This window comes from Bison bison, unplaced genomic scaffold (genome assembly GCF_000754665.1).
Source record: "Bison bison bison isolate TAMUID 2011002044 unplaced genomic scaffold, Bison_UMD1.0 scf7180017864061, whole genome shotgun sequence".
NCBI classification, from domain to species: domain Eukaryota; kingdom Metazoa; phylum Chordata; class Mammalia; order Artiodactyla; family Bovidae; genus Bison; species Bison bison.
The window spans coordinates 6,667,021-6,683,680 of NW_011494633.1; the positions used below are offsets into that span (position 1 = coordinate 6,667,021).

At 39.2% G+C, this 16,660-nt stretch overlaps 1 protein-coding gene across 6 annotated transcripts in view; it reads left to right on the forward strand.

Moving 5' to 3' along the window:
- The window catches only part of UNC79 (unc-79 homolog (C. elegans)), a 286,801-nt gene that overhangs the window by 129,717 nt on the left and 140,424 nt on the right, over positions 1 to 16,660 (forward strand). For 5 of the 6 annotated variants that reach the window (XM_010836213.1, XM_010836214.1, XM_010836215.1 and 2 more), the window contains 3 exons: positions 4,493 to 4,722; positions 6,552 to 6,723; positions 8,350 to 8,580. In XM_010836213.1, coding sequence (XP_010834515.1) covers positions 4,493 to 4,722; positions 6,552 to 6,723; positions 8,350 to 8,580 — 633 coding nt within the window. Of the gene's footprint in view, positions 1 to 4,492; positions 4,723 to 6,551; positions 6,724 to 8,349; positions 8,581 to 16,660 lie in introns of those variants that run through there. The other variant, XM_010836218.1, reaches the window with a different exon arrangement.

Sequence of the window (16,660 nt, forward strand, 5' to 3'; positions counted from 1 at the left end):
CTGCCTTAACATTATTAGAAGCTATGTTCTAGCAGAGACGCTCAACTGGGCATCACCTTATATCTTTCGGAAGTCTTAACAAAGGATCATAGTCATTCACCATACTTTTGATTTCATTTTTATCCTGAGGCTATTTACTACTTTGAGGATCTTTTACAAGCTGGAGAGACTAGGATGAGAAACAGTTTTATTTCCTAAATTGACATATCCTTGCTCTGGTGGTATACCTAACATATTTGACACCCACAATGGATCATTTTTTAACACTCTCCTCATTTATGTGACAAAATTATTTTTGGTAAAAGCTTAAAATTAGCACATTTTATTACTTATTCTTTAATAAATGTATTTTATATGAAAGTTCATTTTGAGAACTTTTATTTGGTTCATAATAGATCCGAATGTTTCAAGCTTGCTTTGGGCAAAACTTGTGTCTTTACCTCTTTCAGTACTAGATATTTCTACATTTGAACTGTAGGTTTGAAATAAATGGCAAGATTGTATCAAATACATTGTAAATCAACTATATTACAGTAAAAAAAAAAGATTATGTCAAATAAGCATCAAGAGACAGACTTTTCTTAATTTTGTTTTTGTTATTCGATGATACCACTTGGAATTATTTATTTATGTTTAAAATTCTAAGCAGTGAGGATTTCTCTGGTGGTGCAGTGGATAAGAATGCACCTGCCAATTCAGGGGACATGGGTTTGATCCCTGGTCTGGGAAGATTCCACATGCCATGGGCAACTAAGTCCGTGTACCATAATTACTGAGCCCACATGCTGCAAGTACTGAAGCTTCTCAACAGGAGAATCCCCTACAATGAGAAGCCCACACACTGCAACTAGAGAAAGCCTGCACAAAGCAACGAAGACCCAGTGTAGCCAATAAATAAATAAATTTATGAAAAAAAATTCCAAGCAGTGAAACAGCGTGGTTTGAGTGAACATATGAAAACATACCCAGCTGAATCTGAACTCAAGAGAAATCTCTCTGGTTTACTTTTGAAATGAATGCATGTAGCTGAGTTCACAGGGTTGAGGACTGTCTGTGGCTTGGAAATCTATTATCCCGGGTTTCCCACATTGCAGGCAGATTCTGAGCCACCTGCAAAGCCTTATTTAAACTTAGTAGGTGCTGTAGAGAAATTAACACAACGTTGTAAATCGACTATTATTGTTCAGTCGTTCAGTTGTGTCCGACTCTTTGCGACCCCATGGACTGCAGCATGCCAGGCTTCCCTGTCCTTCACCATTTCCTGGAGCTTGCTCAAACTCAGTGATGCCATTCAACCATCTCATTCTTTGTCATCCCCTTCTCCTCTTGCCTTCTGTCTTTCCCAGCATCAGGGTCTTTTCCAGTGAGTCAACTCTTTGCATCAGGTGGCCGAAGTATTGGAGCTTCAGCTTCAGCATTAGTCCTTCTAATGAATATTCAAGATTTGTTTCCTTTAGGATTGACTGGTTGGATCTCCTTGCAGTCCAAGGGACTCTCAAGAGTCTTCTCCAACACCACAGCTCAAAAGCATCCATTCTTTGGTGTTCGGCCTTCTTTATCGTCCAACTCTCACTTCAACTAAAAAAAAAAATTGAAAAAACTTGGTAGGAACCATAGCAATTGTTTAGAACTTTGACCAACCAAAGGTTATTTAGGGGCAAAGTATTTTATCACTGATATTATTTAGAATTGATGGCACGTGGTATTAAAGCATGTTAGGCTGACTTTCAGTTTATATTCCAGATACTAATGTATGCAGTATATCCAGATACTACCTAAGGAATCACTCAAAATGTAGCAGCATGAAGCAACAACTGTTTAATTATGCTTTTAGATTCTGAGGGTCAGGGATTTGGGCAGGGCACAGTCCACAGCCTATCTCTGCTTGATGATATTTGGGGCCTCATCTGGGAAAACTAACAGCCTCCCAGGTGGCTCATTGGTAAAAAATCCACCTGCCAATGTGGGAGACGTGGTTTGGAAGGTCTCCTGGAGGAGGAAATGGCAACCCACTCCAGTATTCTTGCCTGGGGAATTCCCATGGACAGAGGAGCCTGGTGGACTAGAGTCCATGGAGTCACAAAGAGTGAGACACGACTTAGTGACTGAGCATGCATGCACGCGCTGGGGAGACTTGAATAGCTAGGGGCTGAAATTATCTAGTGGCATCTAGATCATATGTTAGGGCTCTGGGATGGGGTGACTTGAAGGCTGGGCTTAGCCAGCCCTGTTGAATAGAGACTTACTGCCTCTCCATATGCCTGGGCCATGACAGAATCCTGAGAAGAGTATCCTGATGAGGAAGCTTCTGAAGAGAGAACTTTCTCAGACCGCAAGATGTCTTTTTAGAAGCAGCATGTCTTTTTAGAAATTGCCTTGGGAGTCATATGAGTATTGCTCAGCCGTGTTTTCTCAGTTCAAGCTGGCACAGCTCATTTGGGTTCAAGGCACATGGAAGCCTATCTGAGGAACCAAATCCAAAGAGCCTCAACCACCACTGGACTTCATTTAATGAGACCACCTTGAACCTCCAGCCAGGAATTTGCATGTGGAAAGAATGTAAATAATTTGTGACCAGGAAATAGGATAGGAGATTGTAGGCCTTAAACATCAGGACTTTATTATAGCTAATAACTACCCACTAAACCCATCTGTTCTGTCTGTTAGTTGCTCAGTCATGTCTGATTCTTTGTGACCCCAAGGACTGTAGCCCTCCAGGCTCTTTTGTTCATGGGATTTTCCAGGCAAGAATACTGGAGTGGGTTGCCATTTCTTTCTCCACACTAAGCCCATATCCACATTCCACTGTTTATGTAACAGTGGGAATCCCAGAGGAACAAAGACTAATTACAGTCAAAAGGAAGAAATAAGCACTAACAGTGTGCTCTGACATCAACCATGTTGCTAGTGATGTGGTTTGGTTTGGTTTGGAGAAGTCCCAAACTGGTAAGGATTCATGTGCTTCCAGAATGAAACTTAGTATGTGAAAGAGAAAGAAAGAGCACAAAGCAAGAAGTATACCTCACTTGGAGAAGTCAGGACTGACTTGGATATTGAAGAAGACATAGGTCTCGGTGCAGAAGAAAGACATTGTATTTTAACAAATAATTTAAAAAACATTAATAAAAGGGAAAAAAGATCATAAAAATTTAAACTTGTTTTTATGATTTATTGACCCGAGTCCTGTTCAGAAAATGAGATTTCCCAGCACTTGTATCCAAAGCCTTGTGCTAAAATCGAAGTGGAACAAGCCTTACTTTGAAATGATTTTTCCGATAAGCAATTCAACACACGGTCAATATCTGGATGTAGGTTTTGTGCTTGCTTTCTTCTTTCTTCTGTTTCCCCAAGATATCTGTCATGGAAGGTTCTCCAATCTTCTCCAAGCCCTGAGTTCATCATGGCTTAGGGTATTATTTCTCTGGTTCCATATTTTAAAAATAATGTTATTGGATAATAGTTGATTTACAATGTTCTGTTAGTTTCATGTGGACACCCAAGTGATTCAGTTATGCATATACATATAATCATATTCTTTTTCAGTGTTTTCCATCTTAATAAGCTCTATCAAAAGGGTGAAATGCTTTCTGACACAAGCTATTGAGTATGTGGTGGTGGCATCTCTAACAGGCTTGGGCACACTTTTATGGAGAGGTCAGGGATATTTCCTGATTGCTCCTCAAGTTGCTTGATGTGGGCGTGGGCGCTGCCTTGCCCCTCTGCTTCTTGTCAGGGCAGCTCTGATAATAAACTCCCCTGAACTCTGGATCTCTCTTTTTCACTGCACCATTTTTCACACTTCATCTGTTGATTCCTTTTCTGTAGCTGATGTTCAACAGCTGCATCTATGAATGGTTATTACTGTGCTTTGATGTCCCTGTGTTATCAACTGACATATTCTTTAGGTCTTGATAGAAAGAACGCTGGTGGGGATGGGCAGGCCAGCTTCTGGGCCATCAGCTGAGCACAGCACAGCTCCCTACCTGTCCTTGAATGCATCAAGGACAGATGAGCTGCAATAGAAATGTGGTCTTTAGGAGATGGATAAAATAATTTTGAAAGTTTATTTTAGGGTTTAAAATTGTTTGTTTCCTACCCTGATGTGCTGTGCTAGGCTTTCTCTGGACCACAGTTTTCATTTTTTTTTTTCATATTTCTGCTGAAAACTGTTGAAACACTAACTTGAAATAATCTAGGAAGCCCCCCACACCCCATGCCAGATAGCTGAGGTCACTTTATAGAGGACTTTTTAACACAGTTTCATTCATATTTAGAGAGTTTCTACTACTCAACACAAACAGAAACCACTTCTCACCTTAATTTTTAACTATGACTGAAATCTAACTGGCTAGAGATGAGCTGCATTTTGGAAACTAGTGACACTTCAGGAAAGTCCTGCCTCTTCTAGTGGCCCTAGAAATTTCTGTTCATTCCAATGGTTAGCCCAGTTTACCTCAGTGGTGAATTTTAATTGATTTCACTCTTCTCCTAGAACTGCAGTTCCCATGTTAGAAGAGCTGTGGTCACGTGCTTTTCAGCAGGATGCTGTGGTCGTCACGGAAACAGGCCTGTTCGGTACTGCAAAAGATGCCACTCAAATCACCACAGTAACGAAGTGGGGGCCGCCTCAGAGACCCACCTCTATCAAACCTCCCCTCCACCCATCAACACCCGGGAATGTGGCGCTGAGGAGCTTGTCTGTGCCGTGGAGGCCGTGATTAGGTAACAGGGTTGTTAGTAGCTTTCCCTGAAAACTCTGCCTTCTCTCTGAGCCACCCTTTCCCCATTGAGATGTGTACATTTAATTCAACTCCAAGAGCCCTCAGCCAGACAGCTCACTTTCTACAATGCTGCAGTGATGATGTTTTAATTCACTCATTCAACAAATATTTTTATGGAATGCCAGTTATGTGCCAGGCATGTGGTAGGCACAGGAAGACAGAAGAAAGTGAAATATGGTCTCTGCCTTCAAGTTACCCATGGCGGGGGGGTCTGTAAAAATAGAAGCATGAATTTGCCAGCCAAAGTGGTGAGCACAGTGACAACACAGAGATGGGACTCTCAGGGAATGGAGAGGAGGCGCCCGTCAGAGGGAAGGGGTGGGAGAGAGGTGTCCCAGACTTGACTGCAGCAGCGAAGGATGGGAGAACTCTAGATAATTCGGTATTGGAGTAAACCAGAGGCTGTGGAGTCAGATGGATCAGATCCTGCAGGCAGCTGGCTTTTTCTATCACATGAAAAAAAGCGAGCTTTACAAGTGATAACTCTAGACTTGTTCTCTTTTTGCATACTATTCACTGAGACAAGATTTTTAAAGATAAAGAAACAATATTAGAATGTATGTTTTAAAGATAAGGACTAAGTCTTCTGTTTCTCTTATCCCAGTGGCCAACACATGTGGAAGTGCAATAAATGTTTGCTAAATAAAACAATGCAGAAAGTTTGGAAAGAGAAAAAAACAACCATACTCCTGTCATCACCATCAGTTTTTTTTTTTTTGCATATGGTCTAGTTTTATTCAAATGCTTATTTTACTTATATAATTGCAATCACAGTGTATCCACATTCTTTTTGATATAACATTATACCATTAGCTCCTCTCCACGTTGTGTAGTTTCCACATTTATCATTTTTAGTGGGTACACTAGATTATTTTCCTCCACCATTAGACACTTCAATTTCTTCCATTATTTTTACTGTTATTTTTGTGTATAGTGCCAGTCCTGTATTTTTTATTTATTTAGGGTACATGACCAGATGTGGCTGACTGGATCAAAGGGTATGAATATTTTAAGGACACTTGATACATTACCAATCTGATTTTCAAAGAGTGTATGTGAATTTCATACATCATGATAGTTTTTGCTACACCCTTGCCAACATTGTGTATTATTTTTTTAAATTGTCATCTTCTTAGAAAATTGAAAAAGGAATCTTTTTTGTTCACTGTCAGGTCTTTGAATTCTATTAAATGTTTTTCCATGTGATTATCAGTTCCTCAAACTGTCCTTGATCATGCATTTGATGTCCACGTAGCTTCATATGGGACTTCCCTTGTGGCTTAGCTGGTCAAGAATCCACCTGAAACGCAGGAGACCTGGGTTCGATCCCTGGGTTGGGAAGATCCCCTGGAGAAGGAAAAGGCTACTCACTCCAATATTCTGGCCTGGAGAATTCTGTGGACTGTATAGTCCATCGGGTTGCCAAGAATCTGGCATGATGGAGTGACTTTCGCTTTCACTTTTTTCTTTCATAGCTTCATATTAGATATAGGAGAAGCATTGGCTTCTAGTGGGATGATTGTTGAACTTAAAGCAGAAGGCATCAGTTCTGGTTGATTCTTACTGATTGGAGGAAGTAGTCTCTTTGTGCCTCAGTTTATAGATCTCTGAGATGGGGATGGAGTAGAAAATAACAAGGACATGAGGTCCTTCCAGTTTAAAGGAGAAATGAGTGATGCTTGAAAACTTGTGAAGTAATTGCTCTGAATAGGGTCATTATCTTGAGTGTGCTTTTGGGTAGTCTTACCTGAAATTTCTCCTCTCCCGCAGCTTGTTGAAAGAAGCCGAGTTCCATGCTGAGCAGCGGGAACATGAGCTGAATCGCCGGCGGCAGCTGGGCCTCTCCTCTTCGCATCATTCCCTGGATAATGCTGACTTTGACAATAAGGATGATGATAAGCACGACCAGCGGCTACTCAGTCAATTTGGAATATGGTTCTTAGTAAGAAAAGAAGTTAATTAATCTCTAACATCTTATGTTTTATTCCAACATTGCCCTGGTGATGAGTTTCTTCTGTTCTTTTTAGGGAAGTAAATAGTAAACGGTGAAAAATTAACCTTCGCATTCACCACCACCAGTGTGTGTGCTCAGTCATGTCCCCCAGGGACTGTAGCCCACCACTTTCCTCTATCCGTAGAATTTTCCTGGCAAGAATACTGGAGTGGATTACCGTTTCCTCCTCCAGGGAATCTTCCCGAGTCAGGGATCGAACCCCACGTCTCTTGCGTCTCCCGCACTGGCAGGCAGATTCTTTACCACTGCGCCCTCTGAGAAGCCAACCTTAGTATAGGAAGTCTATACTCTAGGACAGTGACTGCACATTGGATTTACCCATGAAGGCTTTCAAAAAATGTCATTGCCCAGATTCCATCCCAGAATCTTGGGAACTTTTTTAAAAAGATCCCTTGTTGATTCTAATAAATAGCCAGGTGTCAGAACCTTTTGTGCCAGATTCTAAACTGTTGGAAATGCACTTTTGACAAGAAACAAGTGGGTAAGTTGCTAGAGTATATTGTGAAATATTGGATTCAATATAATTTATAGATCATTCACCTCCCACTGATGTAATATTTTGTTTGCAAGTTCAGTTACTGTGGATCTTTTTGTTTATTTATGGCAAGTCTGTAACACAGCCAGAAAAATTATTGCCAAACCAGTGCAGGGAATTTGACTTCTATTGACTGAGTCAGCTGAAGTATTCACTCAAAAAAGATCAAACATATAGATGCAAAGTTCCAAGAATGCTGAAGTTGACAGTTCTGCAGAGAAGCAGACTTTTGTTTTTGCCCATTGGAGAAATAGATTAAATCTCCTTAGTGATACATCTCTTTTATGCTTTCATATATTTTTTTGCTTTGTTTTGCTTTATCAAATTTGAGTTTAATTTTTGATTTTGCATGTCTTGCTCCTAGAACTTATTATCTAATGACAAACTGACTACTATTATGAACTCATTGAGGCAAAGATAATGTGTTATTTATTTTTTATATTCCTGAATCCTATTTCAGTGCTTAATAAAAGACTAATGAATAAATGGTGAACAGTTTTGAAAAGTCTATAATGTGGTGAACTGAGGGGTGGTGCTCTAAGGTTTCAGAATTATTACTGCTAGAAAATTTTTAGTGAATCTGATCATTTTGGAACTGAAATATATAGAGATTATTTTTGCACTGAAGATTTATGAAATTTCACTTTGTAGACTTAACTTCAGGATGGGGAACACATGTATACCTGTGGCGGATTCATTTTGATATTTGGCAAAACTAATACAATTATGTAAAGTTTAAAAATAAAATAAAATTAAAAAAAAAGTATTTACCTGGTACAGAATATATAATTGATTTCTTTTAGGTGAAAAAGCTTATTGGGAGGTGCAGTCTTGAGGGGAAGTTGTTGCAGTTCGTCTCTCTGTAGAGAAGAACACAGTTTCCAGGATAAGTGGTCCTCCATCATTTATATAGGACTGTCTATTTCAAATGGATTATCCGGGACATCTCTTTTTTTTTTTTTGTCTTTAAACAAACATATTATGTACTGAGGCTGAAGGAGAATCTAATCTATTTCCAGGTGAGCCTCTGCACGCCCAGTGAGAACACGCCTACGGAAAGCTTGGCCAGGCTTGTGGCCATGGTGTTCCAGTGGTTCCACTCCACAGCCTATATGATGGATGATGAAGTTGGAAGTTTGGTTGAAAAGCTGAAGCCTCAGTTTGTCACCAAGTGGTTGAAGACAGTATGTGATGTTCGCTTTGATGTCATGGTCATGTGCCTTCTTCCCAAACCAATGGAATTTGCCCGGGTAAGTGGAGGCTGTCAATTAAAAAAAAAAAATTAATCAATAATTGATCTAGGAAAGAAATGGAGGGGAGAATGGATACGTGTCTATGTATGAATGAGTCCCTTTGCTGGTCACCTGAAACTATCTAACTAACTAAATTAACAACATTGTTAATTAGCTATACCCCAATAAAAAAATGAAAAGTTTAAAAAAAAAAGGGGAAATATTATTTGAGCCAACCTGAGGATTATAACCCAAGAGATAGTCTTTCAGAAAGCTCTGAGGATTGTTCTGCCCTTTGGAGGCCAAAGCACAGATATGTAAAATTTTGAGACAAAGGGTTTTATGTCAAGTGATATATTATTGACAGTTAACACAATCCAGATCTACACATACTAAGTGAGTAATGCTGCTGTTGATGGGGTTGCAAAGAGTCAGACACGACTGAGCGACTGAACTGAACTGAACTGAGTGGGTCATGGGTCATCATGGCCTCTTACAAGATAAGAAGGAAAGTTATTTCCCAAGCAGTTATGACGCTTGATGCGATTAAGAAGGAATGTTATCTCCTAAGAAAGTCTGGTTAATGCAATTGCATAACATGTACTAAAGGGGAAGGAGGAGGCCTAAATGGGCAGAGAAGAATTTTTATGTTTAAAATTTTCTTGCCCTGCTATAAAATACTCATCTTTTTCATCAAGACCTACAGCTTGGACCTTGTTGGAGAGGAGGACTTGGGGAGAAGCACTATTGTTACTGAAAACCTGGGTTTACTTCTCAGTGGGTGTTGAGCTGAAAGATACAACAAGGCAAAGATCAGGAGAAGGAAGGACTTCTTAATACTTGCAGCAAGTAAGGAGAACACCAGGCATCTTTCCAAGGCAGTGTCTCTCAACAGCAAAATTGGAGACCTTTTAGGCTAAGGATACATGCATATTCATGAAGGGGCTTGAGCAGAGGAGAATTCAGCATAGAACTGGGGCAAAGATGGACAGAGTCCAAGCTTTAGTTGATTAAAGTCAAGAGCGTCAGAAAAAGTCAACACCATCTTTCCTTCTGACCAGTCGGGGGTCTCGGCATGTCGTCACCATCCTCCACCTGGGTGGGGGCCTTGCTTCCTGCAGAACTCAAAAGTGTGAGGTAGATTCCCTGAGGAGGAACTGGGACTCTTTTATTGCTAGACTATTGTTTCTTGGCTGATCTTCCTTTATTACTGTCCTTAAAATTGTTGATTACTGAGACCTGTTCAAGGGCAAGCATTGTGAACATGCTTAGATCACAAAATGGCTTAGGTGAAAGTGGCTTCTCTTCTGGCAAGAAAACCACGCCTGGTTCTTTCTCTGGAGCCCTACCCTGTCTGCTGACACCACCTTACATACTAGTGTTATCAGTGTCTGTAGAAGAGGAATACCTCTCTTTAATTTAGTCAATAGAGCTAAATGAGTTTAGTTACTACATTTTAGCTGATATGCTGTTTTGATGTTAGTTTGAGATGGGGAAGAATGGCAAGATGAATATGTGACATATCTTTAAAAAATTTAAGGGACTATTCTTTCCTGACATTGCTGAATATTTTAACTAAGAAACAAGAAATAAAAAAAGCTTTTCCATGAGGTTGTTAGAGCTCAGCCTTTTTCTGGTTTGGGGAAAGGCTAACATTTGACTAGGAGCAGTTTCTGTGGTTTCGCATATATATCTAGGGATGAATGGTCCCTGCCCTCTCATGTGGAATGCCCAAGGGACTTAAGGTGAAAGTGAAACTTGCTCAATCATGTCCAACTGTTTGCAATCTCATGGACTATACAGTCCATGGAATTTTCCAGACCCTTCTCCAGGGGATCTTTCCAACCCAGGGATCGAACCCAGGTCTCCTGCATTGCCGGCAGATTCTTTACCAGCTGAGCCAGAAAGGAACTTCCCAAATGCTCCTTTTCTTCTGGCTCTAGGACAAATTTCTCTTTGCTTGATCTCTTGCTTCTGCCTTATTGGATCACAGGTTTCAGATGCACAGCTGCTAAGACTTCGTACTATCATTCATGTCTAACCCAGCAAGATGGATATCTAGAATCAGTTTCTGCCAGTAATACATGAAATTTATTTCAAGGTATTTTCTAAGTTTTATTTTTATTTGTGACTTTTGGGTTTGCTTTCAATGAAATTTTGAGGCAGTTTTCAGTTTAAATAAGAATTTTAAGAAGAAAACATAACACATACCTTCTAGAGAGTAGGTTTTATTAGATTTCCAGAAGTCAGAGCATTCTGTGCATTTATCAAGATACACTTCTTTCTTCTTTGGTGCCACCTACTGACTTATATATAAAATCAGATTTTTGCATAATGGAAATTCCCCATTTCCTGGCATTCTTTGACTGTGTTGATATGTTTTCAATTATTGTTTCTTTTGGAATAGTAAAGAATTAGTGTGATATGATTCTGAAAATAGCTTCCCAAGCAGCGCTAGTGGTAAAGAATGCCTGCCAGTGCAGCAGACACAGGTTTGATCCCTGGGTCAGGAAAATCGCCTGAAGAAGGAAATGGCAACCCACTCCAGTATTCTTGCCTGGAACCCCACGAATTCTGAAAAATAAGAGGAAATGATTATATTGGGAGGAAAACTTTTCCTCTTCCAACTTGGCTCCAGCAGTTGGGAGCCTGCATGTAACTGTCAAGAGACATGTTAACAAGAATTTCCAGACGTTCAAACTGGATTTAGAAAAGGCAGAGGAACCAGAGATCAAATTGCCAACATCCACTGGATCATACAAAAAGCAAGAGAGTTCCAGAAAAACATCTACTTCTTCACTGACTATGCCAAAGCCTTTGACTATGTGGATCACAACAAACTATGGAAAATTCTTAAAGAGATGGGAATACCAGACCACCTTACCTGCCTCCTGAGAAATCTGTATGCTGGTCAAAAAGCAACAGTTAGAACTAGACGTGGAACAACAGACTGGTTCCAAATTGGGAAAGGAGTAAGTCAAAGCTGTGTGTTGTCACCCTGTTTATTTAACTTATATGCAGAGTACATCATGTGAAATGCTAGACTGGATGAAGCACAAGCTGGAATCAAGATTGCCAGGAGAAATATCAATAATATCAGATATGCAAATGACACCACCCTTATGGTAGAAAGCAAAGACGACTGAAGAGCCTCTCGATGAAAGTGAAAGAGGGAAGTGAAAAAGCTGGCTTAAAAATCAACATTCAATAAACTAAGATCGTGGCATCTGGCCCCATCACTTCATGGCAAATAGATTGGGAAACAATGGAAATGGTAACACTTTATTTTCTTGGGCTCCAAAATCACTGCAGATGGTAGTGCAGCCATGACATTAAAAGACACTTGCTCCTTGGAATAAAAGCTATGACAAACCTAGACAGCATATTAAAAAGCAGAGACACTACTTTGCCAACAAAGGTCCATCTAGTCACAGCTATGGTTTTTCCAGTGGTCGTGTATGGATGTGAGAGTTGAAGTGTAAGGAAAGCTGAGTGCCAAAGAACTGATGCTTTTCAACTGTGGTGTTGGAGAAGACTCTCGAGAGTCCATTGGACTGCAAGGAGATCAAACCAGTCAATCATAAAGGAAATCAGTCCTGAATATTCACTGGAAGGACTGATGCTGAAGCTGAAGCTGCACTTTGGCCACCTGAATGTGAGGAACTGACTCATTGGAAAATACACCAATACTGGGAAAGATTTTAGGTAGGGGGAGAAGGGGACGACAGAGGATAAGATGGTTGGATGGCATCATTGACTTGATGGACATGAGTTTGAGCAAGCTTTGGGAGTTGGTAATGGATAGGGAAGCCTGGGATGCTGCAGTCCATGGGGTCACAAAGAATCAGACACGACTAATTGACAGAACTGACTTGTTATTAACAAGAGGAGAGACAAAGTTTATTTACATTTACACACAGAAGTACTCATTGATGGGAAACTTTTTTCAATAACCAGAGATAAAAAGTTTATATGCCAAACTTCTAGAGTGTGAGGAGCATTTGTGAGGAGGCTTGAAGGGGAAGATAGGGAAAGTTCTTTTGGGTGTTTTGATGCTAATGGAAATGGGCAGCCTTTCTCCAAGACAGCTGAATTCACAAGAACTCCTTTTGGAGGGGCTTAATAGAAGCCATATTTTCTGGAGGCTCCAGTTTAGTCACATAAAGGAAGTTCAGATGAGATTTCTCTCTGCGTCTTCTTTAGTGCAAGTGTTTCCATTTAATATACTCTTTATACCAACTCTGGGGGTCTGAGTGCCTCCCCACATTTCTCCCATCTGTAACTTCCTTAGAAGTTTCGCACAAAAAGGAATCTAGGTTGATTGACTTGGAGAGAAGATTTGGGTTAGGAACTGCTAGGTAAGAGATACACAAAAGAGGAAAATAACATAAATTGGAATAAGGAAATAGAAAACAAAGATTAGTGGTTAGAGTAGACTATAAACCTAGTTTCTACGGCCTAAGGAAAACAGTGAAGATTTCTAGATGCTGGGCTTGAAGCATCTCCAGATGATGATGAATTCCTCAGTGTCACTCATGGTTATTTTCTGAAGCAGAGCCTGGAAGATGTGGGTGTTTGGTGAACGTCCCAAGTGGCCTAAACTGCTGAAGCAAGAAGTCTTTTGAAGTTTATATCAAGTTGCCTGCTTTAGCTTGCTGGGCTTTGGGACAAGACTGCCTAGAGTCTCAGTAAGGATCTGGGCAGGCAGGTTTTAGTTCTCAGTGACACCAAGTCAGAAAGGTAGGCAAAACAATTGGGAACATTAATTACTCATAAAGTGTGCAAGACAGCAGGATCCAGTTTATAAAGAGGTGAAAAATAGCTCAGTGAACAGGACTAGATCTGATAACCTGCAAGTGTGAGTATAGTTTTCTGTTGAAACAATTTCTGAATTTTCCAGTTTTGACCAAAGATAATTAAAAGTAAGATATTCTGTTCACAAAGTAAGTCTAGTCTCATTAAATTTGGCCTGATTATTTACATACAACGAAAGTGGTATTTGACCACATGGGCCTTCAAGAGTTTGTTTTGCTGCAAGTTTTTTCTAGAATCTCAGATTGGACATTTAAAGGCCTTTCCATGCTGGGAAGCCAAACCAAGAATTTGTCATATTTATCTGCAGTATTTGTAGATTTGGGTGAATTTTTCTTTTTGAGATCCCTTGAATGCTCTAAGGTTTCTGGGTCTGTCAGGAAGTGACTTTTCTTATTTGCTTATAGACTGGGGACATCAAAAGTCAAGTAGCAGGCTGGTTTTTCCAAGAGGGCTTTATAAGCATGGGCTTCATAATGTCCACCACAGTTCTTTAAAGCTGTCTGGTCATATTTGATTCTTTGCCTATCTTTCTCGAGTATGACATTTTAGTCAAAGCCTTGATAGCATAACCAGTTTTTCCTATTATGTCCAGTTACAAGGAGAACAGATTTTTATTAAGCTTGTGTAAATAACTATGCATGCATGCTAAGTCTCTTCAGTCATGTTCGACTCTGTGTGATGCCAGGACTGTAGCCACCCAGGTTCCTTTGTCCATGGGATTCTCCAGACAAGAATACTGGAGTAGGGCTTCCCTAGTGGCTCAGATGGTAAAGAATCTGCCGGCAATGCAGGAGACCCAGGTTCAATCCTATATCAGGAAGATCCCCTGGAAGAGGAAATGGCAACCCACTCCAGTATTCTTGCCTGGAGAATCCCTTGGACAGAGGAGTCTGGCAGGCTGTGGTCAACAGGGTTGCAAAGAGTTAGAAACGACTTAGCACAGTGCATGTGTATAATTGATTCACTTTGCTATACAGCAGAAACTAATACAACATTTTAAATCAACTATACTCTAATAAAAATTAATTAAAAAAGTAAAATGGCTGTGATTAAAGATCTGATGAGAGTAACTGGAATTATGATGTTAAAATTATTCCATTATTGTCTACTATCAGGCAAAGCAGCATAAAAATATAATCATGAACACAAAGGGCATATAATTTTTACAAATTGCATATAATTTCTGAAATATTTATGTTAAAAATATTTACCTATATAGATATAAACTAGAGAGGGTTAAGCATCTCTTCTTATTTGCCAATGCTTTTCATGTAGTTCAACATATCAAACAGACCTAATTAGTTTAACATCTCTTTCTACTAGGAGTGAAGAATCCTTTGAGATTTTCTGAAAGCTGCCTCAGAAGCCTCAAAGTCAATTTGAGATCAAGATTTTATTTAGGATTTGATTTTGGAAAGCAAAATATCTAAAGCTGTCAAAAAATCAAAAGGTTTGGATACTCAATTAATCAGGTTGATACGTTGCTATGAAATAATACTTAGTTATCCATTCAACCAAAATGGCAATTCAAATTTCAAAAATAAATATAGAATCTAATGTGATAATTTTAAAAATTAGCTTTTTTAACATTGAAAAGACTTGGTTCTCCTAAATAATTGAGGACATGATGAAGATGTGTGCCCATCTCCCCCCTCCCTGCCTCCAACAGATCCTCTGCAATTTTCTATTTTCAGTCATATTTCTGCCCTTCACTTTCCTCTTTCTCACCTGGATAACCTTTATACAATCTCTAAACAACTACTTTAGGACAGAATTACTCTTTCTTTCCTTGACAAAAAACACATCCTACATTCCTCGAATATTCTGCATACAGAGGTTTTTTTCTTCATCCTTATTATTTCTAGAAGTTTCATTTATATATTGATTATAATTTTCAACATTTAATGATCTCTGTTTTTCAAAGACCAGGAGGTAAACAATTGTGAATTGCTCGTCACATACCAGCATTTTGTAGCAAAGTTTATGATTATTCTATTTTTGTTTTATACTAGTATATTTTTATGGTTATACTATTATACTCAGTGCTGATAACTTCTATCATAACTTCTACTGGATATGCTTCTTCATAGTGTAATTTCTCAGCATGGCAAAATGAACATATTTATTAGCAGATCCAAATAATTTTAGCATCTCTGTAAAAATAAGAAGCCAAAAGTAGATAAAATTAAACTTATGTAGAAATGATCTGGATATTCAATGAATATCACTCATGTAACTTAATATAAATTTAATTTCAGGTTATGAAAAAGATTTTGGAAACTACTTCTAAGAAGATATGTCATAAAACACAATTACTGTTGAAATAAAGCTTGTCATAGTAATTTAATTTGATGAAAATGAAATCCGTCTTATAATTTAAACATCTAGTAAATATAATATTCCCTTATTTGACTAGTAAACCCATATAGAATAAAAACTGTGTTCATATCATACTCAGTGCTGGTAACTCAGAAGATGCAGCTGTTTTTATCAAACCAACAGTATTAAAATAGTCTTATTTATCAAAGATTTACACAAACTGTTACAGAATTCAGATTTGGCAGATCGCCATTTGTTTTTTTTAATATAAATTTATTTATTTTAATTGGAGGTTAAGTACTTTACAATATTGTATTGGTTTTGCCATACATCAACATGAATCCACCACGGGTGTACACGTGTTCCCCATCCTGAACCCCTCTCCCACCTCCCTCCCTGTACCATCCCTCTGGGTCATCTCAGTGCACCAGCAACCTGTATCACGCATCAAGCCTGGTCTCGCGATTCGTTTCACATATGATATTATACATGTTTCAATGCCATTCTCCCAAATCATCCCACCCTCTCCCTCTCCCACAGAGTCCAAAAGACTGTTCTATACATCAGTGTCTCTTTTGCTGTCTCGCATACAGGGTTATCGTTACCATCTTTCTAAATTCCGTATATATGCGTTAGTATACTGTATTGGTGTTTTTCTTTCTGGCTTACGTCACTCTGTATAACAGGTTCCAGTTTCATCCACCTCATTAGAACTGATTCAAATTATTCTTTTTAATGGCTGAGTAATACTCCATTGTGTATATGTACCACAGCTTTCTTATCCATTTATCTGCTGATGGACATCTAGGTTGTTTCCATGTCCTGGCTATTATAAACAGTGCTGCGATGAACATTGGAATACATGTGTCTCTTTCCCTTCTGGTTTCCTCTGTGTGTATGCCCAGCAGTGGGATTGCTGGATCATAAGGCAGTTCTATTTCCAGTTTTTTAAGGAGTCTCCACA